The sequence below is a fragment of the Ambystoma mexicanum genome, chromosome 5p (assembly GCF_040938575.1).
Source record: "Ambystoma mexicanum isolate Mex_15411 chromosome 5p, UKY_AmexF1_1, whole genome shotgun sequence".
NCBI lineage: Eukaryota > Metazoa > Chordata > Amphibia > Caudata > Ambystomatidae > Ambystoma > Ambystoma mexicanum.
In genome coordinates, this window is record NC_090930.1 from 880861645 (window position 1) to 880887547 (window position 25903).

Genomic DNA, 25903 nt, shown 5'->3' on the forward strand with positions numbered 1-25903 from the left:
TCGACTCCCTGTCTGTGACTGGCCCGAGGGCCTTCTGGGCTGTGAATTATTTGGTGCAGGCAGGTTTTTAGGCCCCCCCATCTCCAAATCTAAAACGGGGGCAACCTTTACCTCTGCCACCTTGGCAGCAGCAGGGGTGCTGTTGGTTTTGGGGTTTTTCGGCGCGTTATTTTTATTTTCGATGGGCTTCTGCACCTCATAGATCCGGGTAGCCTGTTCAATGACCCAGTCTAAAGATCTTTTCTCATGAAAATCTCTCACGAGCTGGGTCATTAAGTATTTGGTTAAGGCATGGAAAAACGTATTGATAAATTCTCTGCTATCCGTGCGCACCCTTCTGGTGGTCTGCGCAAAAGCACGCTTTAATTCTTGCACAAACTCTTGTGGGGCCTGATCCTCCCCACATTGCAAATTGTAGGCTGCCTTGCGAGCCTCTTGAGGATTTCTGTGCACAGAAAAATGTTTCAAGATGGCCGCCCTGTATGTGGACCACCTTGAATGGTTTTGATCCGCCAGCCCCGCAAAGAAACTTGAGTATTCTGGTGAGAAGGTCCACTTTACATATTGAATACAGCTTTGGCTGTCCTTCAAATGGAAAGTCTCCATCATTTGCTCATAGAGCTCCAAGTGTTCCCAAACAGAATACTTGGCGTTCTTATAATAAGGCGTGATGACACTCCTTATTGCCTTTATTTGTTTCAATGGGTCCTTAAGCAAGGCCCTTTTTGCCTTATTGGCCTTTTTGGTTCGGGTAACCCTGGTCCATTCATCCTCCGACTCAGAAGCGCTGCTCCCAGAGGTGCCAGTCTGATCTTCCAGGTTTTCCCGGATTCTGCGAGCCTGGGAATGACTGGCAGAATGTGGGGACCTGGTCTCCTGTGTCCTGTGACGCTCAGAGGAGTCTTCAGATCCCTCCTTGCTACCAGGATTTGCTGGGTATCCCCCCCACTGACCTAACTGGGCAGAGGTTTTCAGGATGCCCTTAGTGGGCCTACTCTCCTTGGGCTCCCCACTAAATTGCACTGTGCTTGGGTGCCCATACCCTGATGTCTGCCCCTCCATCCCTGGGTGGTACTGGCCTATGAGCCCCATACTTTTAGCTGGATAGTGATCTGCCATCCCTGTGGCCCCATGCTCATGTGCGCCAGGGAACATGGGGGTGGCAGAGTCCAGGGACTGGTAGAGGTGAAGGCCTCTGGCACTAGGGCTCCTTAGGTTATGCTCAGGAGTTTCTCTTTCCCAGCGAACCTCATCTCTATCCGCCCCTGTTCCCTGTTGCAATGCAAGAGCCTGCGCTTTCAGTTCCTCAGTTAAGGCCTTACTAGACTCTATCAGTCTCTCCTGCATCGCTACCTGTTGCTGGAGCCTATCATTGTGCTGACAGAGAGCCTCATTTTCTCTCTGTGCCTCCTGATTGGTCCTGGAGTACTGGGCCAGTCTCTGCTGCAGGAGGGTTACCTCCTGAGTCCCATCCCTACTGGCCTGCTCCTTTCTTGCCAGAGCCTCCTCCACCCTCCTGGTGTGCTCTAACAAGTTCTGGTGTTCTTTTTGGAGGTCACCCAGTCCCTGGAGGGCCAGGTGATTTTCTTCCATTTTCCTTTTTAAGTGGCAGACTTCCTGGCCTAAGGTATCCCTTTCCTGACTAAGAGCCTGCATCTGTGCCGCCATGTCGTCTCTTTGCCTTTGGAAGGCATCAGCTTTCTGGCGCTCCTGATCAAACTCTGCCTGGGTATCCAGGTCCTTCAGAATCAATTTACTGCTTTCCTCTTTTTCCCTATCTAGGTGGCTTTGCAGGGTGACTACCTGCTCAGCACATGCCCTATTGAAATCTAATTGTTGCTCCAGCTTTTTCTGGCTCTGCAGTAGGGAGTCCAAACCTTCTTGGTACTCCTTCTGCAAGGCCAGAAATCTGGTATCCTGGTCAGCCTTTTCCTGTTGCAGCACATCCATATCCTCCTTTATTTTAGTGATGTACTGTCTGCTATCATTTTCTGACTCCTGGCTCTTCTGCAGCCTCTGCTCAGAAGAGACCAGGTCAGATTGGGCCTTTTCTAACGCCATCTGTTGCCTATTTGCCAGATCTTGGCCTTCAGCACATTTGTCCTGCATGGCTCCCATATATAGATACAAATATGCCGCTATCCTGGCAATCTTATTGTGTTCATCTTTGGCCTTAGAAGCCATATATAATTCACTCAGGGCCACATGTAATGGACCCTGATCTCTCCATATATCTGACCCTGTTTCAGTGACCTGTTGCACGATTGCCTGCAACCAGACTGTTTGGTCCTGATGAGTCCACTCACCTCTCACAAATAGCTTATGTAAGAAGTGCTCTCTGGCTATTTTCATATCTACCAAGGTCGTCATTCTGGAATTTGAGTTCCTTCCTGACTTACAGAAGTTTGTATTTTATTTTGCAAAACAGAGCGTTTCCTTAGAGCATTCCTTTGAGGGATGCTTTCACAGTGTAAAACAGCGTGGTGATCTAACCGGATATGTGTATCTGGTCAGTTGGCACACTGTATTAATCTGCACAAGTGGTAAATCTAACCCAGAATATCCCGGCTTCGAGCCCCCACTTTTGTAAGCGATATTCAATGAACACTACAGCTAAGTCAATGCCTAGTCTGGGATGCTGAGGAAAATCCTTATTGATGTATTTTTATGTCTAGTTCAGTACTCTGGATGACCACCCTTGTATAACAGCCCCCTCTTAGAATCCCCCTACCCCACTGAGCCAAGAAGTAGGTTTGTTTTGCAAATTAAAAGGTTTATTTGAGAATTTAAACAATATATATATATATATATATATATATATATATATATCACACTTTATAATAAATTAATATCTGATAGTACACTTAGACATATGATGTTGATCAACAATCGGTAATCTGGCACTAGCACACTTCTTTACAATCAATGAGGAGTTAGTATAGGATGGATAAAGTAGCAAAAGATAAGATAATCACTTTTTCTCGGGCAATTCACCCCCCTCCCCTAAGCAATGTAAGAAATGGAAGGAGATGGAAAGAGGAGCACACAGTTCTCAGGAATGCAATCAAATACAATACGAAATTCAGTTCCCACCCAGCCAGCTTAGAGGAAACAGGTAGGAGTTTGAAACACAGGCCCAAAATGCTTTTTAAATGTGATGGCAATGGATGGGAAAATATGCCAACTGATTTTAATTCCCTCTAGAGATTCAGGGTGAGTGGGAGATGCGTGTTGGTATTAGTTCAGGCTCACTTTAGCAATGCTCTATGAGTTATTACCAAGTTGCAACGGATTTTAACAAAAGAAAGAATGGAGCTGCTATTTTGACAAGTGGAGAAATTGAGCCAAAATCGCAAATCGCGGTAAATTACGCAAGTGCGTAAAAAGTATAAGGAGTAGGAAGCTACCCAAACGGTTCCAGAGATACGGACGATTTAATGAAGGTAGATTTTCGGATTTAAAGTAAACTCAAAATGACAGGTGACAGCTTGCAGCTGCAGAAGTGACAGGTGACAGTTGTGCAGCTTTAAAAATGACAGATGACACGATTTCTAGGAGGCAGTTCTACTTAGGTTAAAATAGTTTGGATTAGATTATTTTAACTAAGAGATTGGTTCTGCACAGTTCTGCTAGGTACTCACAATATAAATTTGAACTAGGCCTCGTCACGGATCTGGTCAACACGTCCGGCTGCGGTTCTGTCTGCTCGGTGGGTCAATCAGGCACCGGTTCTGCTCACAGCGATCTGGGCCAGCTCTGCTCTGCTGGTCTAGCCTCTCTGGATTCTGGATGTAACACTGCTTTCTGGGTACGGCTACAGGTTCTTGCAAAAATTCTCGGCAAAACTTCAAAACAGCTCGCCCGGCTGTGGAATAGTTTGGTTAGTTTTGAGGCCTGCTGAAGAGGACTCAGCTGGTGGATTCAGGCCTCTCTGCTACAAATTCTGGAGTTAATTTCTGCTACAGGTTCTGGAGATTGATGGATTTGAAAACTGGATCTCTGGATGTGAAGTCGTTGGTCAGCATGCTCCGCAGCAAATGGAATTGAATGTCTCTACCTGTCCCAGCAGTCTCTTTTTATGTGTTTTGGAAAGTGGGTGTGTGCATTGGTCATAACTAAACCTGCCCCTCTCACTTATCATTGGCCAATTCCTCCTCTCTCCCTTGATTGGGGGAAGGAAATGTGAGTCAGAGTGATGCTGTAGGTTTTATGGTCAGAGGAACCTCCCCTTGTCAGATTGCACACAAATCTATTTCTGACCCAAATACATATTTATCTATGTACCATTTTTCTAATATTATAGGTCCAGTTAACATATTTTCTGTAGCACCAAACCATCCGATCCCTGTCTTTTTACGATGTCATGTCCACTGATGACAGAATTCTCCCCTTTTCATCCAGATAACGACCTGTAAACCTTTCCAGATTTTACACAAATGTGCACCAGGGATATGGGTTACAGATGATAAAGTGTCAGATTTTTAACATGCATACATTTGGAGTGAGACCCTATTTTCCGCTAGCAACCCCCCCAGAATACATCACAGGGTCCTAACGCCTCTTAAAATGTTCACAGAAAAATCACAAAAATAATGATATTACTTATATAATTCTGACAAGTCCGCACTATGAGTTATCTATCTTTTTAAAATTATGCTCTGGTCAAAAAGGGGTGTGGCTTCCCACATCACAGGGTGGAATAACTGGTTTATCCACTTCCCCCAAGCCAGCTTGTTCACAGAGGCACAGCTGCCCCCCAGTTTCTCCCAAGAGGAAGCTATTTTACGACGCCCCCAATATAACATTTGCCTGAGTCCAGGACAGGCCTTTGTTCAACTCCCTGTAGTCCCCAGCTGCTCCACCCCTAATCTAATCAGAGAGGTGTTAACTCCTTTTGGCCAGGGGCAGAGTGGCTGAGCATCCAGTTTCAACTCCTGTCGGGGGTAGTTGTCAGGCAGAATTCAGTTTCATTAAGCCAGGTTTCAACTAAATGTCACTTTTTGTTCCCAGTTTTCTACATTCAAATCAAACTGACAATTTTTACCTATACATTAAATAATTACTTCCTTCAAGTCATTTCAGAATATAGTTTTACATTGTATCCACCTCTTAGCAAGTCTTTCCTTGGTCTGGTTTTGTTTCATTTGTTCAGTTTTACACAAAAGTCTGGTGGTTTTAAAACGCCGGCTTTCTGATAGTGGTGAGTACTGGTAATGCAACCATTTTTGGGATTAAGAAAATGAATTCCCCACAGTTCTGAGTTGCTTTTTTGGCAATCAGCATTGCCATTCCCAATGGTTTCAGGCTACTGTGTGTGTAGCTCAATGGTGGTTTTAGGCAGTGCCCTCCTGTGCTCACAACATAGGTAAAAAAGGTGGCAGCCTATTCTTCATGTTTTCCCTGTGCACTCTCTGGGGAGTTCTGGCCATCATGATGTTTTCCATGCCAGTACTGCACAGTTTTATGGTAGGGCTTTGGATGCATGGGTAAAAACATCCCACAGGGTTGACTGTTTTACCTCCAACCAAGAGCTGAAGGGAAAACAGGCTTCCACTGGCAAAACCCAGCCGGTATTACCAGCAATCCACCCATGGAGTCTAGAATGGGGATTTACCTACCGTTGCCGGCACCTGTAATAGCCCGTTAATACTGGGTTATCAGGCGCTGGTAATGGTAGGTCCGTTTGCCGGTATCCCTTCTGAATTACCGGTGGGATACCAGCGAACACATAATGAGCCCATATGTCTCCACTATTTTCTAAATGTGAAACTGTGGAACCAGAAAGCTAGGGCTTAAACCGACCACCTTCTAAAATTGAGAAATGAGAAATGTTCCTGGTCAAATCACTTTTCATTAATGTGCCTTGTTTTCCGTAATTGTTTGTAGGGAAAGTCTCACTCTTACGGGTCTATAATGTATAGTAATACTCCATAAATAAATACTAACCATTTATACTATCGGTTCTGGTTGGGAGGTAGTATGCCAAGTGAGGTTCTTATGTTTTGGGAGGTAAACACAGTGCCATACATGGATTTTGTCTTGTGCGGTGGGGAGGCAAGAAGCCAGGTATGGGTCTTTTGCTGTGCCAGCAGGCATTTGGCTCGTAGAGGAAGACAGACCCCCCTAGATCAGCTCTGCCAATTAATTCTCTAGCTTCTTCACCTACAGATGGGGCAGAATGAAAAGGGCGGAGATTTTGCCTGCTGTCAAATTATAAACTGGGGCAAAAGTGAAACCTGGGCTCAAATCTTAGCTTTTCAATTTCAGCAAATTATATAACCGTGGTAAACATATGTTACTATTTTTGGTATGTGGGGGCAGTTCCCTGGTGCACGGTTCTCTAAGAAACCACAAACATAACTGAAAGATATGTTGCATGAAAGTAATGGCTACTACATATACTAGGTGGGCAAGAGGCTGGTAGTGAGTTTAGCTGTTCTGGAACTTGGTGCTGCTGCATTGTGGACTTGCGCCACTGCACCACGGGCCAGGAAACCATACTTGCACCCTGGGGCAAAAGTTGCCGGACCTCTCCTGATTACTTGCCATGCCTTGTGTTAGTGTAATTTGCAGTCCTGCCGTGTGCAGGCTCTACTGTGTATTCTTCTTCGCCTGCAGTAGACGCATGCAAGCTGCAATGGCAGACCGTGGTGCTGGCGCACTCACAGCAAATTATGCTGACCGTGTTTCATGGGGAGCACAAAGGTTCAATCATTACAGCTGCCAATGCTGCCGGTGTCTCTTAATGCCCGGTTCATTGATTGATGGGAGAAAAAATGATTGTGAACATGCCAGAAAAAATTGTACCCACTTCTGTGTATGCACGTTGCCACTTGCCATTTTAAGGCCTATGAGTTTGAACGTGGCACCTGCTACACTTCATTAGGTCCATGATCACAGGGCCACTAGAGATTAGAGCCCAGTCAGGTTTCCAGGATACCCACAATCAATACGTATGAGACACATCTGCATTTATTTATTTATTTATTGGTCATTTGTAAGGCACTTATACTTTAACAAAATTGTGTTTCAAAGCACCCCCAGGGCAAAGGGAAGTGAACAAGGGAACAGCAGGGCAATGGAATATGCAAGCAGAAGCTGAGCAAAACAAAGAAGCGGTCCTACCAGGCCTGCGGAACATTTGGCTCGTGCAAGTGCAGAGAGCGAGAAGGGAAAGGGGAAGATTACGTGCATATCTTTTGGTAATTTAGGTAGAACTGTACTATTTAGCCCGGTGCTGGCATTAAGAGCTTTGGTGTGTTCAGGTCCATCCATTGCATGTTATTAGTATACGTGGCGTGTATTGGCCTTCCCACAGCATTGAAAGACTACAGCCCTGCCACGTGAAGGCCCCGTTTCTGAGAACATGTCTCCCTGGGGGCAATTAGGGCCTCTTCTGGCGCAGCAGGAGTCTGGTAAAAGCCTGCTGTCATCAATATGCACATAATGAGAGCATGCTATTGATTCTTACTGACCGGCTTCAGACACAGTCATTAGGCCGTTTCTGCCCGGAGCGTGCTGGCGTGGCGTGTGGAGACTGACAACGTGGTGTCTTCTCTCCCCACGTAGGTCTTCAAAAGCATCGCCAATGAAGAAGCCACGCAGACGCAAGGCAGCCGCCGGCTCATCAGCTTCTCTCTGTCAGGTAAGGCCTTGGAATGCTCCTTGGGGTTGGGCAGACCCGGTTCAGCGGGCACGTGCGAAAGGATCCGCCATGATGTAATGGTCATACAGTGCTCCCAGCGCGCGCGCTCATAGCAGTGCTGCTGTCCTCATTTGCCCTCGGTTTAGTACTTCCGTGTCCGCAAATGAAGCAGAGAAAAGATGTTTGCCCCGCAGCGTACAATTGAGGCTGAAAGGTTGTGTTTTTCCTAGAGAATGCAGATCGCCAAACCTCGTAGAATAACTTTGCCCACCGTGCTGCTGTGTGCATGATGTCGTGTTTACCTGGAACATTGTTGCCCAGTCGGTTTCTATGCAATAATGCAGATTGAAATTAATATTAGACTGGATGTTTCTCTCATATTCAGTATGTTTGCAAATGCCGGCATCCAAATGCATTTTACCTTTTTTTTTAAATGTGCTATAAATTATAGCTCTTGCAATGTTTTGCAAAGAATGTGTGTTCATGTTCAATTTGTAGGGTGACATCATTAGGAATAACCTTGGTTAATAATTCAAGAGGCTGCAGAAATGAACGAGAGAAATATTTCAAATAACTCTGTATACTTAATGTAAATCTGCAAACGCAGTGCACCGCAATGATATGTCCTATCATGATGTCCTGTCAAGGTTTTGAAAGGATTGTTGAAGGATTTCCCTGCCTGGCACTGCCCAATTGCCCATTTATACTACAGCTTGCAAAGTGCCGAGGTCTGGGAGTCAGCTTTGGAGGAAATTAATGTGTCTTTGGATCAGTTTTAATGCAATCCAGCCAGCTTGTAGTCATACATGTGAAAGCGAGTGAGACTTACTCATTACGTTTCTAACATTGCTCACTTGGGATTTGTATACACTTATGTCTGACCTCACCCCACAACCCCCCCCCACACACACAGACTCACACACTGCTTCTGGGCTTCCATTGCCCTTCTTTCCATTCTTGTGTTTTATTTTTAAACCTTGCAAATTTCGATTTTATTGCTGCGGACAATATTTGACTTTGGGGGTTTCACTTAATTTTCATTTAGTATATTATTTACTTATCCCTTTTCATTTTTGGACCTAACAGCAGCTGAGTTATACAAGTGCATAATTATACATTGTGTTATGTCTTGCTATATTGTGTCATGCTTTCTTAGGTCATAGTTGCGATGCCATGCCGCATCTACAAGGCCATGACAGGCTTTGAAGCTGTGGGGAAAGTGACGTAGAGCATTCCACAACCACCCAAATAATTAAATAATGCACATTATCAGCTCCCACATCAGGAAAAGTGGCACATTGCCCATTGTAGATTTGTAAAGGCGGGCGGGCTATGCAACCCTTCTGCTGCTCTCTGTTAACAGGATGGGGTAACCCCTGCCCAGGTTGAGAAGGGTAGGCAAGGCTGAATTATACAGATTAAGTCCAGATTAACCAGCGCCCGACCTCCCATGCCTCCCTTACCACCTCCATAAAGCTTCTAGCAGGCCTCAAGAACCTCCAGGCTGCCTAGTCCAGGACTTTGCTCCCAGTCCAGTGGAGAAACAGAACAAAAACCACCCTAATTGAAGAGTGCTCATAGTTCTCCAAACGTTCCTGTCTATAGAACATGGTTGTTCGAGACCAAGGGAACAAGTGGAACAGTGTGTGCACTCCTTCTCCTTTGGGTATCACTTGAATACAGCTATGCAGTGCATTAAGGCTTCAAAGCACGGGTTTAAGGTGTCTGGCAGCCTCTGCATGCAGGACTTCTAATGGACACAGAGGAAGAATTTGGGATCGATTTCTCTCTGAATGGGAGCTGCAACAATTAGGGGTGTCTGCTGGATCTCTCTCCTCCACACAGACATGGCATAGTGGCAACCTAGATTCCAGAATCGACTACATTTATGTTTCATGTTTAGCTAAGATCAACTGTGGACCCTTGTATATCCGTGATCCGAATATGGGGGACCACCTGATTCACTCGCACACTTGCAGTACCAGTATTTGAACTCAATCCAGGTCTTGCTTTCCTTTCATTTGATCGACCAGGAATTTCATGAAATGGAATCAAAGCTTAACTGATAAATGTACTCGCCTATTAAGATCTGAGCTAGGCTCTCCTGCGGTGATGCTTAATCTAGACTGGTCTTCCTCGCAGAGAGCTGCTACTATAACTGAGATAGTGCTGCTTTGCTTAAGGAGGAGAGCTGGTTCGACCATAGCCACTTCGAAAAAATTAGCCCTACATGCCTTTGATGCTAAAATCACTGCTCTGAAACGACTGAAAAACATGCAAATTAAAAAATGTGTAGAAGCAGAGCTTTACTCAGGCACAATATGTTGAGGGAAAAAACGCATTTGCCAAATTCACAAGAACTTTGCTAAATCAATCAAAATAGATGTTCATATCAAGGATAATCAAGCAATACTTGCACATCCTTGGGATCACAACACAGAAGCATTTTTGGCAACTATCAATAAAACCGCAGGAAGATCTCGGGGTAGCTTGGGGTCTCAAGTGTCTCAAGATAGGTGGGTCAGATTTGTCACAGAAAAATGTAAACTGCTGCTTGCATTTGCTGATGTAATAGATCCATGTGAGGTCACTAATATACAGGGTTTGTGTTCTTGAACTGGTCAGGATATTTTATGGGCCACAAGCAAATTGAATCCATTTAGAGCGGCAGGACCAGATGGTATTCCAGCAACCATTTTGAAAAATGACCTATTTCTTTGGGTCCCTTTATTGAAAATCAAATTTGATGCTATATTTACATGTAATTGTATTCAAAATTACTGGACCCAATCTATAATAATTCCTATCTTTAAAAAGGAAGATCCTCTGAATGCTTGACATTACAGGCCCATGGCCCCAACAATGCCTCCTCTAAGGTCTTCACATCATTGGTTCTTAGGGACTTGGAAAAGATTATAAAACCTTCAGCTCTTCTGTCATGGTTCCAAGTTGGTTTTCAAAAGGAGACGGGTACCCAGTTAAATGCCACCATATTAGCCCATCTCTTAAGAACAGTGAAACACATTGATTTGGGTCCAGTCTATATGGCATCATTAATATGACCGCTGTCTTTGACAACGTGATAAGATCTGTACTATGGAATACGCTGCTGGGCTATAATATCCCTTTGAACTTGGTGCAGCTTGTGGCAGTATTGCATAGGAACACATCATTTAAAATTCCAATCACTCTTTGACACTGATATATTGTGGAATGGTTCCAAGATAACACCAGTTAGATTAGGGAGGCTAGGACTGCATTGGGTATAGCAAAACAAAAGAGTTGATGGCTGGAAGGTTTAGAATAAATCTTGACCTCTGGCATTGCTCTGGGCAACCCTCCAGACCATCGTTCTTCGCCTGCCAAGCCATTACAAAAGGGGAAAAACCATATGCAAATCAGGCTTGGTCCCACCCCCAAAGGGGTAGTCCAGCCCGAACTGCTAGGTCACATCCCTTTTGCACGAGACCACAAGCATCCCCAGACATGTTTCAGCCTTGTTGGGCGTCATCAGTGAGGAGTAGCTTGGGTCTCTAGGCCCAGCAGGCAAGGGACCCACGTCTGGGCATACCCTTCCCACTCGGGGTGACAATAGCAAAACAAAAGAGTTGATGGCTGGAAGGTTTAGAATAAATCTTGACCTCTGGCATTGCTCTGGGCAACCCTCCAGACCATCGTTCTTCGCCTGCCAAGCCATTACAAAAGGGGAAAAACCATATGCAAATCAGGCTTGGTCCCACCCCCAAAGGGGTAGTCCAGCCCGAACTGCTAGGTCACATCCCTTTTGCACGAGACCACAAGCATCCCCAGACATGTTTCAGCCTTGTTGGGCGTCATCAGTGAGGAGTAGCTTGGGTCTCTAGGCCCAGCAGGCAAGGGACCCACGTCTGGGCATACCCTTCCCACTCGGGGTGACAATAGCAAAACAAAAGAGTTGATGGCTGGAAGGTTTAGAATAAATCTTGACCTCTGGCATTGCTCTGGGCAACCCTCCAGACCATCGTTCTTCGCCTGCCAAGCCATTACAAAAGGGGAAAAACCATATGCAAATCAGGCTTGGTCCCACCCCCAAAGGGGTAGTCCAGCCCGAACTGCTAGGTCACATCCCTTTTGCACGAGACCACAAGCATCCCCAGACATGTTTCAGCCTTGTTGGGCGTCATCAGTGAGGAGTAGCTTGGGTCTCTAGGCCCAGCAGGCAAGGGACCCACGTCTGGGCATACCCTTCCCACTCGGGGTGACAATAGCAAAACAAAAGAGTTGATGGCTGGAAGGTTTAGAATAAATCTTGACCTCTGGCATTGCTCTGGGCAACCCTCCAGACCATCGTTCTTCGCCTGCCAAGCCATTACAAAAGGGGAAAAACCATATGCAAATCAGGCTTGGTCCCACCCCCAAAGGGGTAGTCCAGCCCGAACTGCTAGGTCACATCCCTTTTGCACGAGACCACAAGCATCCCCAGACATGTTTCAGCCTTGTTGGGCGTCATCAGTGAGGAGTAGCTTGGGTCTCTAGGCCCAGCAGGCAAGGGACCCACGTCTGGGCATACCCTTCCCACTCGGGGTGACAATAGCAAAACAAAAGAGTTGATGGCTGGAAGGTTTAGAATAAATCTTGACCTCTGGCATTGCTCTGGGCAACCCTCCAGACCATCGTTCTTCGCCTGCCAAGCCATTACAAAAGGGGAAAAACCATATGCAAATCAGGCTTGGTCCCACCCCCAAAGGGGTAGTCCAGCCCGAACTGCTAGGTCACATCCCTTTTGCACGAGACCACAAGCATCCCCAGACATGTTTCAGCCTTGTTGGGCGTCATCAGTGAGGAGTAGCTTGGGTCTCTGTGGCCTAGCAGTTCGGGCTGGACTGCCCCTTTTGGGGTGGGGCCAAGCCTGATTTGCATATGGTCTTTCCCTTCTGTAATGGCTTGGCAGGCGAAGAACGGTGGTCTGGAGGGTTGCCCAGAGCATTGCCAGTGGTTAAGATTAATTCTAAACCTTCCAGCCATCACCTCTTTGTTTTTGCTATGTCACCCCGAGTGGGACGGGTATGCCCAGACGTGGGTCCCGTGCCTGCTGGGCCTAGAGACCCAAGCTACTCCTCACTGATGAGCCCCAACAAGGGCGAAACATGTTTGGGGATGCTTGTGGTCTCGTGCAGAAGGGATGTGGCCTAGCAGTTCGGGCTGGACTGCCCCTTTTGGGGTGGGGCCAAGCCTGATTTGCATATGGTCTTTCCCTTCTGTAATGGCTTGGCAGGCGAAGAACGGTGGTCTGGAGGGTTGCCCAGAGCATTGCCAGTGGTTAAGATTAATTCTAAACCTTCCAGCCATCACCTCTTTGTTTTTGCTATGTCACCCCGAGTGGGACGGGTATGCCCAGACGTGGGTCCCGTGCCTGCTGGGCCTAGAGACCCAAGCTACTCCTCACTGATGAGCCCCAACAAGGGCGAAACATGTTTGGGGATGCTTGTGGTCTCGTGCAGAAGGGATGTGGCCTAGCAGTTCGGGCTGGACTGCCCCTTTTGGGGTGGGGCCAAGCCTGATTTGCATATGGTCTTTCCCTTCTGTAATGGCTTGGCAGGCGAAGAACGGTGGTCTGGAGGGTTGCCCAGAGCATTGCCAGTGGTTAAGATTAATTCTAAACCTTCCAGCCATCACCTCTTTGTTTTTGCTATGTCACCCCGAGTGGGACGGGTATGCCCAGACGTGGGTCCCGTGCCTGCTGGGCCTAGAGACCCAAGCTACTCCTCACTGATGAGCCCCAACAAGGGCGAAACATGTTTGGGGATGCTTGTGGTCTCGTGCAGAAGGGATGTGGCCTAGCAGTTCGGGCTGGACTGCCCCTTTTGGGGTGGGGCCAAGCCTGATTTGCATATGGTCTTTCCCTTCTGTAATGGCTTGGCAGGCGAAGAACGGTGGTCTGGAGGGTTGCCCAGAGCATTGCCAGTGGTTAAGATTAATTCTAAACCTTCCAGCCATCACCTCTTTGTTTTTGCTATGTCACCCCGAGTGGGACGGGTATGCCCAGACGTGGGTCCCGTGCCTGCTGGGCCTAGAGACCCAAGCTACTCCTCACTGATGAGCCCCAACAAGGGCGAAACATGTTTGGGGATGCTTGTGGTCTCGTGCAGAAGGGATGTGGCCTAGCAGTTCGGGCTGGACTGCCCCTTTTGGGGTGGGGCCAAGCCTGATTTGCATATGGTCTTTCCCTTCTGTAATGGCTTGGCAGGCGAAGAACGGTGGTCTGGAGGGTTGCTCAGAGCATTGCCAGTGGTTAAGATTAATTCTAAACCTTCCAGCCATCACCTCTTTGTTTTTGCTAGGACTGCATTGGGTGGCTTTTGCAGACAACCTTATCTTTTTTTATAGGACTGCCTAGGGGGTGCAGACCAAACTAAATATTTTCTTACAATACACAGTAGTAAATAATTTATAGGCTAATGCCCTTAAATCAAACATTGTTGTTTTCTCAAAAACCAAGAAATGTAAAACTATGAATTGGACTATTAGAACAGAGGGAATGGACCGCGTTTTGGAACTAAGCTACTTGGGATATCATTTATGCAACTCTGCTTCTATGTGTATGTGGAAGGATTCCCTTTTGGAAAAATGTTTACCTCTTTTATCACACATGAAATGCCTATATGCAAGGATGTGCAAATTCTCACTGTTACCACTTTTAGAATAACATTCATTCAAGATAGAGCATCATTTACTTTATGGTTTGGGTATATGTCTATTGGATGTGGGTGATTTTTCGAACTGCTTGCAGGGATGGGTTTCAGAAGAGGTGCTGCATTTTTCTAGTTCTCTGCCAAATGCCATCATTAGGCATGAGCTGGGATTTATCTCCCTAGGTACTAGACACCGCTGGAGGCAGCGCCTAAACTTTGCTCAATTTCTTAATCCTGTCTGTTATTCTTTGTTTGTTGATTTGGGTCAATTGTTGGGGGAATCTTCCAGAAACTCTGTGAATGAATATAGGCAAAGGATGTACTCCCTCCTCTCCACCATTGAGTCGAACGAAGAAGAACTCATTCACTGTCATTGTGCAGTAAAGAACAAACGTAATAGTTATGATTGGAGCAATACAATTGAAATTATGGGAGCCTACAGTCTTCGTAGGGAATATGCTCTATTTCCTAAGAAAAGGGAACATCTATGCACATATATAAGATGTTTCACTTTCAACAAAGCAGGCGCACTTTATGTACGCTTTGGGATCAATCAATTTGCTACCACGGAATGGACGAAGTACTGGGCATCATTCAAAGTGTTGGGTCTAAATACGTGTTGTCGTTTCTGCAATTGTGAAGAACAGCTGGAAACACTAAAGCACTGAGTAAGTGATTGTGCCCATTTTGGCTCGCCTAAGACAAGGCCTCTTTAATTTTGATCCTAAATCTGAATATGATCAACATTTATTTTGGTCTAGACTCATGTGGGGTGAGAATATAGCACTTATCTTATCCTTAGCTCAATTTATAACTGCTATTGAATTACAGATCACAGGGAGGTGGACGTACTGTGAATGAAATGATGTAATGGTGTTTTTTTAAGTGATCATTGTTCACCATGTAGATTAGAATTCTATATGTACTGAAGTACTGAATTGTCAATGAATTGAATAGTGTGAGAATATGTTTTAGATCTTGTCATGTGCGTTTTGAATGACTGTAAACATTTGATGATGTTGTGTAAAGGTTTATTTAAACCAAATACATACATTTATTTTCTTTTTTTAAAGAATGGCCAGTTGCCCTCCTGGAGTGTAATCCTTGGATGTCTCTTTTGAACTAACTAGCCTGCCATGCATTATTGTACAATCCTACCTCTAATTCGATGCTCTAATACTGTATTCCGCTGGCTTATTTCCCCATTCATTCCAAACTAGGCCCACACGTGTTCGGTCTTCTCCGCCCAAGGCCAATATGGTACGGCTTGAGGTGGTAAAGATCCATTTCGTCATGCTCTCTTTTTATGTCCCCAGCACTCATTCGGCGCACAGCCAATTCCTGGCTCTGACACCTCTGTCAGTGGGCTCAGGTTTGCCAGAGCCCCTTCCAGCAGAAGGGAACCCAATGTGATTATCTGGTTGGTAGCCCCCCGCAGCTCCTAGGAACTTTTCAGCACACCTCAACGCCATCACATATTCACAACATCACTTAATGTAATATCACCACCACCACACTAGGAATGGCCTCCCTGAAGGTTCTGCAGGTAAGTAAGGAAAGCTCTATTCCAATGTAGTCCACCTCCGGGCCTCGGGGGCCGGAATCCTGGCAGGTTTTCAGGATACCCCTCATTAATGTTCATGAAGAAAAAAAGTGCATACATTTACAATCAGTGTATGGAAATGTATCTCAGGAATAATAATGAGGGGTATCCTGAATACCAGGCATGGATCCGCCCGGAGTTGGACAACCCTGCATCTAGTCCCTTATGTTGATTACATGTTTTTTTGGGGAAAACACTGATAACTAAACAGTCACCCCAACACTCCCTAAAGTAAACCCATTTGTACAGCTATCACTGCAAGTCAAAATTCCATCTGGTAATGGGGCCTTGAATACTCACTTTCAAAGTGCTTAGAAGCAAGAAAACCTATACTATGAAGCAGCACACTAAAACATGGTTTTATTGCATTGTTTTGCATTTTACAATTTCCTTTGCAGAGGGATCATGGCCCGAAGGAGGGGACTTCATCGCTGTACGGCTGCAGCACCATTGCTTATGTTTGCATCGAAGCACACATGGATCAAGGCTGCTGTTTTAAGCAGTGGCTGGGAGGGAGGGGGTTGGCGATAAGCCCCCTATCTGGGAAGGGAAGAAAAGAACACCGACCTGATTAGGACCCATTTCTTTGTTTTTACTGCCTGTTTCCAGGCGCAGGATAGGTCCACTAAATACAATGCTACATTGCAATAACATGGGAGCTGTTCAAATCTGTGATATAGTGGAGGGTGGGAATTCGGTGCACTTTGTCGATGTTACATCAGACTTATATTGCTTTATTTTGCCGTATTAGATATTCAGAGGTCAATTGCATCAGAATAACCCCAATTTCATGACCTTGATAGCCTGGTCATTGTCACTAACACTCACACATGACCAGTTTCCTGTTGTATAGCCTGTAATTCAAAATATTTGTACAACAGGGTTAATTCCTGGAGTTCTTTCCCTCCTTTAAATTACACTTGCTCTAAAGCTTTTATACATAAGCAACCATATATTTTGTACTATTTTATCCTTGGCCGCCCACTTCCAGTTGTGACCTGCTCAATCATGCCTTTCATCCTACTTAAGATAACACAAGCACCTCTGGAGGCCCTCGTGCACCCGTGCAATGCATCTGCATGTCATTATTTACATACTTTCCATGCATGTGTTCAAACACTTCAAGTTCCTTCCATTTGTCTTTGCATCTTTTCTCTTTCCTCCCCCCACCCTCTTTCTTCCCTTGTTTTCATTTTCTTCCATCTGTTTAAGGGTTCGTGATCCCAGGGAGGGGGCACAATGTGCCTTAAGACTCAGTCAAGGATTGGCTCTTTGAGACCAGTATGGTGGTGTTTCGGCATATTGTAGAAGCCCAATATTTCATGAATCAGCATTTTCACTGTGCATTTTACCAGAGTAATGGTCTCCTGGCACAGCAGCATGTCTGGAAATATGTTGCAGAGTGTGTCCGGGCCTGGATTGCAGACCTTGGTGTGTGATGGGAAGATGAGAGGATGGACTGAGAGGGAGTTAGAGGGAGCAGGAAGCAAACAGTAGGAGGCAGGCAAGAAAAGCATTGAGGTGTGGTGGTGTGTTTGTTTAATGTAGGGTACAGACTCAAATGCCAATATAGTTGGAGGCATTATATTGTATTTATAAGTGCATTCCAGCTGGTAGATTTGATATTACCAGTTAGGTGCACTCAGATGCAGTGTGGCTGGTTGTGTGGTGGGGAGAAAATAATCTCAAGCGGTCCAATGTAGTTTGGAGCACACATGGATTTTGATGATTATGCAAAAGTAAATTCAATTCATAATCTAAAATGATATATGTATGTGCATGCAATGGAGCGCTGTACAAGCTGAGGGATATTTAGTTGCATGCCGGACCTGTGGATGAGGGGGGGGGGGTAAGCAGCCAGATCACAGAGTAAAGGGAAAAGGCAGGAGGAGGGGTCTGATGATGAGAACAGGGCAGGGTACACTATTTTCACAACTGAATATTTTAAGGGATTTGCTAAAGAGAAGGTTTGACCGGTTTTATCACAACTGTCTTCATATGACACATTTGATATGGCAGTATTTTCTAACATTTTTTAAGAATGACTAACAGAGTAATAAAAGGTTCTAGTCTTGTGAAAAAATATAGCATCAAAAAATGCACATAATGTAATACCTTTTTTGTCATTTGTTTAATAAAAGTGCCTAGTTGTACATTGTCTCTGGCTTGTAAGGAACATGCAGCAGTGGGGTCATGCGCCAGAAGCAAACATCTGTTTGCATCATGCAGAACAGGTCTGCACATCTCTTTCAATTGACACAGTCATGATAACTGCTGAGGTTGACAAAATAAGAACAATTCAATTGGGTAATTGTAACGCCTTTTACTTGCTGTGATTTGAATTGGCGGATTGTGGTAGCAAGTGCAATTTAAACAAGCACTGGCAAAGCCATATGTTCTGGCTTTGTAGATATATAGAGCAAGGTATTTCGTAAAACCCAATCTGGAAGAAAAAGAATCGTATACTTTACAGTCTCAAAGCCAAACCTAGTGGCTATGGCCATGCATGCTTTTGTAGATGTAACACTGAAAAGACTTTTCAATGTTTTCACAGCATAAGGTCTTTCAGATTACCAACCACTGTGTTTGTACTGAAGCCATATTTGTGTTTTAATTTCTCTGACCAACACCTATCATGCACGTTCAGGAAGTCAGCCAGGTCTCCCTTGCATACCCACAAAGTCCTGTTGCCTGGAGTAGGCACTGCTGAATCGTTTCTGTCTAAATAAATCATACATTCCTTTAACTAAGCGGTGCACGTGTAGCCCTCAACAGCTTTGCAAAATGCCAGCTTAAAGTTGTCACACACTAGGAAAATGCACACTAAATAGAAACATTAGCTTGAAGCTGATACCTACAAGTAAACCATAACATTGCCAGGCATGACCTATCGTTCCAAGATAGGGTTTGAGAAAACCCTGCTTTAATTTAAGATACAGTGGCCAATGAAAGGCCCTTTCTACAGCACAGAGCGGATGGTTGTAACACTTGGGATCCTTGTTATTACACGTTTTAACCACAATAACATTGGCCTCCATAGACCAATAAAAGGCACATTTTAATAACAAAAATAATAAAAACCTCAATGTGCCAGTAGCATGAAGTCCAATATTCTTATTGCTGAAAAGTAATGCCCCACAAAAAGGAAAAACATTAATATACCAAGCAGCATGGAAAAGAAGTTCTTAAATTCAACAACACTCTCGCCACCTTACACAGTTGTATTAGCTTCTACACAATTGCTGACACATAGGGCCTCATTACGAGGCAGGCGCTGACGTAATGAAGGGGGCCGGTACGGGTCCAGGCCCCCTTCATTCCGTCACGGCCCATTACGAGTTTCCCTTCACGGGACCCGGATTAGACGCCTGGTAAAAACAGGCGTCTTTTCCGGGTCCCGTTGGGGGAAGAGGGAGGTAACAACGGGACACTCATAATGTGCCTGTTGTTACCTCCCTCCCCGTTCCCATTGAGCCCTATGGGGGCTCAAATGGGAATGGGGAATGGTTCCTGCAAGGAGGACTTACCGGGTCCTCCTATGTCGGAGTAACCCGCTAAGTCCCCATTGCAGGAACCCGGTAAAGGAGGCCGGTTTGGAGGCAGCCATGGAGCTAATAGCTCCATGGCTGCCTCCAAACTCGTAATGAGGCCCATAGTGTTTACCATGATACACTTGATCTGGATCATGAAGTAGGGATGGATTTACCAATTCCTATGCCCGTGCATGATAGAAACATGTAAGGGACATGGCACTGCTGATTTTCAGGAACACATGGGGAGAGAGAGGTTGACACCCAGCCCAGAGAAGGAAAACTCTAATCCCTCCATTAGGTCAACAAAGAGGGCTGAGTTGTTCTGTCCAGGACAGCCGGCAGGCCCCAGCATGCTGAGCCGTCGGTGGATGGGCAATACCGGACCCCCTTTAGCATTACTTCACCAGAGTGCCCATTATCCATCCAAGCTCCACGTGAAAATGTTTGAATACTTTGTTAGCTCTTGCCGCATTCCAACCTACCCTGCAGGGTTTGCAGTATTGAGCTATATTGCTGATCTTTCCAATAGAAAAAAGGTCTGTGTAACGTGTTCACAAGACCACCAGAGGTCACTGTTTCATTACTCAATATGGCAAGCTCTCGTCCCTGAAGTCCAGAATCTCAATCTGCCACAAGAGGGTCTTGTATGGCACTCACGTAGGTATTTTTCTGTGTGCAGTACCGGGTCAAAAATACAGGTTAGGCACAAAAAAAGGTATTCCATTGCCTTGCTGTAGTTAATCTATGGATCGAACACTGTGTGGTCACCTAAGCTAAGAGCGCAGCACCCAACCATGGGGGACTGCAGGGAGTGAATGTTCAATCACTCAAGTAACAGAACAATAATTACCAGCAACAGCAAACAAATTGAACGAGAGGGTCACCATACATAGTAGGAAATCAGGAACTAGAAATAGATGTTATGTTATGTTAATAAAATGTATTAAGCGCGCGTATGCCCGAATGCACCATGGCGCGGAAGCGAAAGCTGGAGTTAGTTTTTACAAAAGTCTAGAACACAAATGTTTTCAGTGATCGGCGGAAGGAACGGTGGTCAACAGTCTCACGCAAGGTGGGAGGGAGAGTATTCCATGCCTTGGCGGCAGCCACCGAAGAGGCGTGCCCGCCTGTCCGAGTCAATCTAAACCGAGGAACCACAACAGGAGAGGCAGACTGAGTACGGAGACACCGGCTAGGAACATAATGTGGACACGTAGCCTGAAGGTATTCTGCGCCCATGCCATAAAAGGCACGGTGCACCATACACATGGATTGAAACAGAATCCGATTTCCAACTGGAAGCCAGTGGAGCTGTCTCAACAGTGGGGTCATATGGGCTCCAAAAGGAGGACGAAGAATGGCCCTAGCAGCAGCATTCTGCAGTAGCTGGATCCGGTTTATCAAATAACGTGGCTGAGCCAGATAGAGCGAGGTACAGTAGTCTCGGCCACTCATAACAAGCAATGCAACCACCAGAGCCTTACAGTTTACGGGAATAAAAGGGAGGACTTTCCTAAGAATACCGAGCTTAAAGTGGCCAGTCTTACATACCGCCGCAACCTGTTCATCTATGGCAAGGGAGGAAGAAATGTTGACCCACAAATTCCTGACCGATGAAACTGGTATAGGAAGGGGGCCAAGAGATGCAAGCCAGCAGTCTATGGTCCAAAAGAGAAGAGGAGATGTGGTACCAACAACCAGCACCTCAGTCTTACTGCCATTTAGATCTCTGCAAGAAAAAGGTGTGAGTGGAGCATCAATGCGTTCTTTCAAGACTATTGGACACGACTCACACAGCATGCATTGTTACAATGAACAGCAAGGCATTCGGATATGAATGCACCTGTAGTGTTGATTATTGGTACTGGTAATGACCCAAGCGTGAGTGGTGTTAGTAGAGCAGTTGTTCGAGCAGAAGGAAATGCCTAATGAGGTGAGGCGCAAGAAAACCTTGCCCTGACAAGAGTGTAACCTCAGCGTACCTGGAGGGCAGTTTTAAGACGCTATTTACATGAGGTGGTACGATATATAATGAGATAATAGTGATTCGGAACAGTTCTTGATGCAAAACTGTTAGTGATATATCATTTATGCATATGCATGTCTCTTTGTGCAGTAATACATTACACTATATGGAAGGCCTTCTTGGGTGTCATATCTTTTTCTGGTTAGGAATTGCAGCATAACCCCGGTTTATGTATTTGGGTTCAGACAAAGGGATCTAAGCAGCCGGATATTCTCCACATGTAAAGGTAGTTTAACTAGTGATCAAAATTGCGATTGGAACAGAGCTCACCCGCTGCATCAAAACCAGCCCAGGTGGGTAAAGGGGATTCATGTGGCTGAATTACAGGAACAGCATTGATTGAAGCAAATTAAGATTTTGGTTTTGAATTGCATTTTGCATTATTTTGCTGAAGCAGTGTTCCAGAAGATAGGTCCTGGGAACCTCTTTCCAATATCCATGCTCCCACTTTATTAAGAAAATTCCACTTGAAAAGGGGAGAGGCTGCTCCTTTGTCATGCATGCTGGTCATATTACCTCTGGACCTGGAAAACCATCTTCACGCAGAACGGGTTATGTTCATAGAACTGCTAGACCGTTCTATTCTAAATGGAGGTTGTTTGATGTACTGCCGGGAAAACGACGTTTGCATTATTCACGTTGTTGAATTCACATGATTCAGGGTAGTCACGTGTGTTACTGCAGTACGTTCATTATAGAGGTAAATTGTATCATATTATGCATTCCCCTGCAATGTGTGTTTGTTTCTTTCTTGTTTTCTTCTTAATGACCAGTCGATGGGGGCTCACATTGGCACACATGACAAAAACATATAGTAAGAAGTACCTGTCAACCAGGGCTGTTCCACTCCACCATGCACAATATTGCATGTGCAATTTAGCACCACAGGAGCAAAAGTACACAGATATGCAATTTAGCCCCATAATCTTGGAACTACATGTGTTTAGAAATGTTGTGGTAATGCGGTCACGCAAATACAGCAGGTTCTACATGCATGTCATCCATAATGTGGCAGGCTTATGGAAGACATGGGCATCCGTGTTCTGCGGGTTCAAGCTCACCAGCCAGTGTGGTTTCTCTTATTTGACCCCTGCATCCTGTTCTCACAACATAACGTGCCTGTTACTTGAAGTGGCCAGTACAGGGCGGTCACTCAGGGTAGCGCGAGGCAGTCCTTTACTAGCACCAATAAAGCAGATGGAAAAGGGATACTCACAGCCTTGTGCAGGCACACACGCGGAATCCACTACTGGACTGAGGGCAAGATGGCTGATTCTTTGGCCAGTGTGTGGCAAACAATGGGGGGGTGAAGGGGGGACCGCCATTCGTGTACCAATGTATCACAAATGAGACCCTAGACAGAGTGGCATAATTGGAAGTTCATAATAAATCAAATATATAGGTAGTTAATAATCAATGTTGAAAATGAAGGGAAGAGATGAATGTACTATAATGGGCGCACGGTGTGATGTCCAATGGGCTGCGCTGGGGGGACAAGAATCTTAAGGAGATTTTGAAAAAAAGGTGACAGTTAGAAATGGACAAATAACCCCCTGGGGTTGTGCTGTTTCGAACGCACCCCACCCCATGGCACAGACACAGAAAGGAAGCTCCGGGTGGCACGTGGAGGAGCCCCCCAAAGAGTGAGTCAAGGGGACAAGCTGCTTGCCAAGGGCAGCTCAGTCACCCAGGACCTTGGCTGGTGTTGGCCCGCTTGGGGGCCAGACCGGACAGGCCAAAGCATCATGAGGGGCCAGGGCAGTGTGCAGGGTGCTGCCTGGGCCAAAGAAAAACGACCTAGCGAGTGCCATGTCAGAGGGATGCCTAGACCAGTCTGCCAGGCTGTACCCCCTGTCGGCCCACCTCGTGGCCCAGTGACGAGGGCCCAGCTAAAAGTCCTCCTGGGCTGCATGCAACAAGCGCCGGCCATGGAGCTGAAGAGCAGTGAGAACACTCCACCCGGGAGGGCAGAGCATTGAAGGAAAGTCCTGTGCTGCTCGCCGGCCAGCTCGGTGGAAGAACATGCAATGCACACATTTCTGGTCTGCTCCTTCGGGCTGCCTGGGTGATGGGAAATCCTGGGCTTGCCAATGAAGCAACCTGGATGAAGACCAGTGGCCTGTCCCTGAGTCTAGTGGTACATTGCAGAAGGGGCAGACCCAAAAGAAACACGCAGCAGTGACCGAGGTGGCGTCCCCATTTCAAAGGGCATACCGCCTGAAGTGAAGATGGTGGCCATGGGTTGGGGTGGTGACGTGGAGCGGCCCCCATGCCAACCGGGCCACCATGAAGATTTTAAATAAGCTGCAAGTGAGGTATATATATGTATATTTATATGTATATATGTAAGGCTCACTAGGAGCCCACGCCATTGAAATCCATGACCTCATTATTGAACAACAACTGGACTTGTTAGTAGTGACAGAAACCTGGCTGCACCAAGCCTCGGGACCCCTACTAGCTCTGGCCATCCCCCCAGACTATATTATCATTAGGGCAGACAGATCCAATGCACAAAGAGGTGGTGTGGCTTTAATAGCCAAATCTACCCTGCTAATTAGATCCTGCCCCATCGAAGAAATAGCAGGCTACGAATTCCTTTAAGCCAAACTCGCCGCTGACCAGAAAACCACGTTCAACTTCTTGGTCGTTTACAGATTACCCAATAACAATACCCACCCAGACTTAGACATTCCCTTACTGCTAGAACCCCACATCAAACCTAATACTAAATGTATCATCCTCAGCGATATCAATCTAGGTTTTATTGATAAGCAGGACACTAAAGCAGAGGCCCTACATACTGCCTTCAAAGATATGAATTTCACACAGTTGGTGAATGCCCCCACACATATCAAAGGTTGTACCTTTGAAATTGAAACTTCCAGCCCTTTAAGATGAGTAGCAATACCCTGGAGATGGATGGGGATGCATATTTTAATCAAATATCAATAATTCAGACGACACAAATAGCTTGGCAAAAGTTTGTCTGTTTTAATGCAAGTAATTAAAACGGAGTACAACGAACATCAGCAATCGCTCGATACTCAACTCTCTCCTCATTAAAGAAAAAACAACATTTTTATAGACCAAATGCGTTACTACTGACATGTAGACCTACGTCATTACCAATGTCATCCTACACGTCAAACTACAGAAACTTATCGGGAAGCGGGATTGGTTCTAAGTGAATAACTGAGCATAGGTGTTATATCTGTATAGACTAACAGAGAAATAATTGGATATTTAACATCAGGTGGGGCAACTAAGCCCTCCCTTCAAAATGGCCACTAAATGTATGACGTCCCATTGGCTACACAAACTACAGGACCCCCAACTACATGGGCCTCTACAATTGGTTGGCTACTAACCCTCATCAACAACTTCCACCAACGTGAGCAGCACGCAGACAGAACAACCAGGTGCAGGTAAGCTTGTCTTGACCCCAGCTTCCCACCAATTAAAAATACACTCCATCATCACCTCAATGGTTCAGTGTCAATTAGTGCTTTGAAGTTGGCCTTGAGTTTGTACTGTTCTCTGGGACTTTTTAAGAAGTATGGGTACTGCCTGGCTTCCGTGCGTAGGTGTGATCTTCTCATGCGTCCAACTTTCTTCCATCACGTGATTGGACACCACGATTTGAGCCTTTCCGTGTATTTGATTTTATTCTCCAATAGTCCTCTGACGTATTTTGTTTTCACTTGACCTTCTTGAACAGGAGTTTTTGTTGTTTCACGTTAATTGTATCCAATGTCATCCAATTCTAGTTCTGATAAGTCCTTGGCTCTCTTGGCTCAGCCAACTCCTTAGCTGAAATATATTCTGTTTAATTCAATTGCTTTTGTAACTGCGACACTGAATTGAGGCCTTCCTCGTTGCCCAAGACTACTTTATATGTAGTGGAACATTCATTCTTTATTTAATCCATATGTATCTAGGAGGCATATATGTATATGATGGCACTTGCCGTGATCTATTCACTATAAGCATTTGGCTAGCTTCATGATTGCTTTGCTGCTTGCATTTCATTGCATATGTACACGTTTAAACTAACTATCTTCATCATGCTTATGCCATAAGTCTCATCATCTTGATCCCAAGACGTCACTTATCCTTGATACTTCTTTGTTCTTCATAAATCGTCTGCCTCTCCAGTCTGGTTATCTTCTGTATGGATTCGATTCAGCTTTGTATGACGTCACCATTCATCGTGGTCATTCAATTTCTTGGTTTCATCAGGAATCGCATTCAAATGACCATCATATTGTCTTGGATGTAGGTATGGTTTCCTCAATGGGTACTTCACTTACTATATTCTCTTAGGTATAGCTATTCTTATGGGTACTGCACAGAGTCATTGCTCTTCTTCTGGCTTTCTTATTGGTACAGTATATGTCACATACTTTGGTTCATACTTTTCAG

At 45.5% G+C, this 25903-nt stretch overlaps 1 protein-coding gene across 5 annotated transcripts in view; it reads left to right on the forward strand.

The window, feature by feature from the left end:
* Nucleotides 1–25903, forward strand: part of HECW1 (HECT, C2 and WW domain containing E3 ubiquitin protein ligase 1) — a 1624660-nt gene that overhangs the window by 902646 nt on the left and 696111 nt on the right. For all 5 annotated transcript variants that reach the window (XR_011274209.1, XM_069613305.1, XM_069613307.1 and 2 more), the window contains one exon: nt 7570–7645. Coding sequence is in view for 4 of the 5 variants with exons in the window: in XM_069613305.1 (XP_069469406.1) it covers nt 7570–7645 (76 nt within the window). In the remaining variant the exon portion in view is untranslated. The remainder of the gene's footprint in view (nt 1–7569; nt 7646–25903) is intronic.